The following is a 1929-nucleotide window of genomic DNA, read 5'->3' as shown; positions in this document are numbered from 1 at the left end:
TTTCCTGATAGAATTTCATTCAGTAGGTTTCAGATCATTTTCCCAGTAATATTAAATAATTTTCCATTCTGATTTAGTCAGTCCTCCAGCTTGCTTCCAGATCATCTCAACTTCATATTTTCCATGGCAGAGTTAGGTTGCTGCAGAACTCCATAAACTCATTCTCAGAAGGGACTACTGTGAACTACTTTCAAGGTATGTTATCACACCATGTTTGCACTACTGGGGTCAGCTGCTTTTATATTCATCCCTAAATAATTCGTGAGACTCCTATGTTAAATAATGTCAAAAAAAGCCCATTGGAACTAGACAGCGGAAATACACGAATATGAAGAATGGAGGTTAAATAAGAAGAGGAGGTAAGGGCTGAAGGTATCAGAAGCAGTGTCTGTAGACCTATGAAAAGGATTTTAAGAAAACTGATGGGTTAAGTAGGGAAGGCCTGAAGAGAAGTTTTGTCAGTAGCTCTTCATTTTGGCCTTTAAAATCTTTGTTTCAAACTTGGCAGGTTTTAAATAGCCTTGCCTATAATATTCCACGTAAGCCCCATCAGTACCTTTATTTCAAAGTGAATGTTTAGAGCCAAACGGCCATCTCAAGCACCCTTCACTGGTTACTCCCATTCTGACTGAAGGAACAGTAGGATGGCCCCAGACCCCTCACAGTGCAGTCAGTGCTGTCAGTGTCACAGGTGGCACAGTGGCATTCTGTAGCTACTGGATATGAATAAAAAGACTCAGGGTGGTCACCACAGCCAGGGATCTTCACTGTTTCATACACAACCTCCTTGAAGGTACATGTTTGCTGAACAGACGATACTGGTGGGTATTTATACACTGGATCCTGAAAATTACAAGAAGGAAATATCTATTGTGAAATTTGTTATGGGATAGAATTCACAATTTTTATGAAATAAAGGACCTGATGTGAAAATTAATTAAAATGCTGGGGATTTGAATCAGACCCTTCTAATTTCTCCTAGATCCTTAGATTTCTCCTTTTAGGAACACCAATATGGCAAATTTCTGTCATAACATCACCAGACAATCTTGCAGGTCAATTGCATAAGTCTTCAAATTATTTGGAAAAGTAGAGCAGTCTCCATAGTAATGGCTGCTTTGTTGTATTCATTTGTAACCACGGATTGAACATAAGGCAGAGATCCAGATTTTAATACTTTAAACTCTATTTATACAATATAAACATAACCTGCACAGCTAGTTAAAGATCTGAATTTTAGTTCATTTTTTCACCCTTTCCTTTGAGGTTCAGATTTGTTGTGTATCTACTCTCCTGTCAGACAGCACAGCAGTTACTCAACTTACTCTTTTGAAAGGCTCATCCTGCCTGTGTTCATTATGGACTCAAGAAATGGGCTATTCATAAATCACTTGGAGTATTTAAACCTGGTGCCTGAAATTAAACTTAAGATTCTTACCCTTGTGAAGCAGTATCCTGAGCACCATGTGGCATTCACTGTAATACAGAATTCACACTCTTCTCTTTCCACTGCTATAGTAATATTGGTGAGCTGACAGCTATAGCAACAAAGTGCTTTCCAGCAAACTAACAGCACGTAACAATGAATTGTCTTCATCCTGTGAATGAAGCAAAAAATATATAGTGGAGAAATATATATAGTTATTTTCAACAGGAAATCTTTATAGAAACAGACAGAAATTGAATCTTCACATTATCTCAAGTGGTTCTATAATAGCTTTCAGAAACATCAGTGAGAACAAAGGATAAAGCCATTAAATAGATCTATCCTTATGTTTCTTGTTAAAGAAGTTTGATTTTCCTAAGCTACTGAAATGGCACGTTGGCAAACTTTGCAGAATAACAATAGCAAAGTACTATACTACTTTCAATGAAATAGTTTTATCTATGTTTCTGTCTTGGCTATAAGGAGAAGGAAAACCAGCAAAG

The 1929-nt window shown here is 37.2% G+C and overlaps 1 protein-coding gene across 1 annotated transcript; it reads right to left on the bottom strand.

Moving 5' to 3' along the window:
• Window positions 1–314: 314 nt before the first annotated feature.
• Window positions 315–1602, bottom strand: FSHB (follicle stimulating hormone, beta polypeptide). Its single transcript, XM_010010374.1, has 2 exons — window positions 1439–1602; window positions 315–843 (listed from the first exon to the last, which is right to left on the bottom strand). The coding sequence occupies exons 1-2, from the start codon at window positions 1595–1597 to the stop codon at window positions 607–609; spliced, it is 396 nt and encodes a 131-aa protein (XP_010008676.1). The 5' UTR covers window positions 1598–1602; the 3' UTR covers window positions 315–606.
• Between the last annotated feature and the right edge of the window lie 327 nt (window positions 1603–1929).

This window comes from Nestor notabilis, unplaced genomic scaffold (genome assembly GCF_000696875.1).
Source record: "Nestor notabilis isolate BGI_N333 unplaced genomic scaffold, ASM69687v1 scaffold12042, whole genome shotgun sequence".
In the NCBI taxonomy this organism is placed as follows: domain Eukaryota; kingdom Metazoa; phylum Chordata; class Aves; order Psittaciformes; family Psittacidae; genus Nestor; species Nestor notabilis.
Note: the sequence above shows the minus strand (reverse complement) of the source record. Positions and strands in the feature narration are given on the sequence as shown.

Excerpts from the sequence above, each read along its gene's own strand:
- FSHB (XM_010010374.1), bottom strand. The coding sequence starts at position 1,597 with ATGAAGACAATTCATTGTTACGTGCTGTTAGTTTGCTGGAAAGCACTT. Across the intron at positions 844-1,438 it reads CAGGATACTGCTTCACAAGG|GATCCAGTGTATAAATACCC; the intron begins GTAAGAATCTTA and ends TGTAATTTTCAG.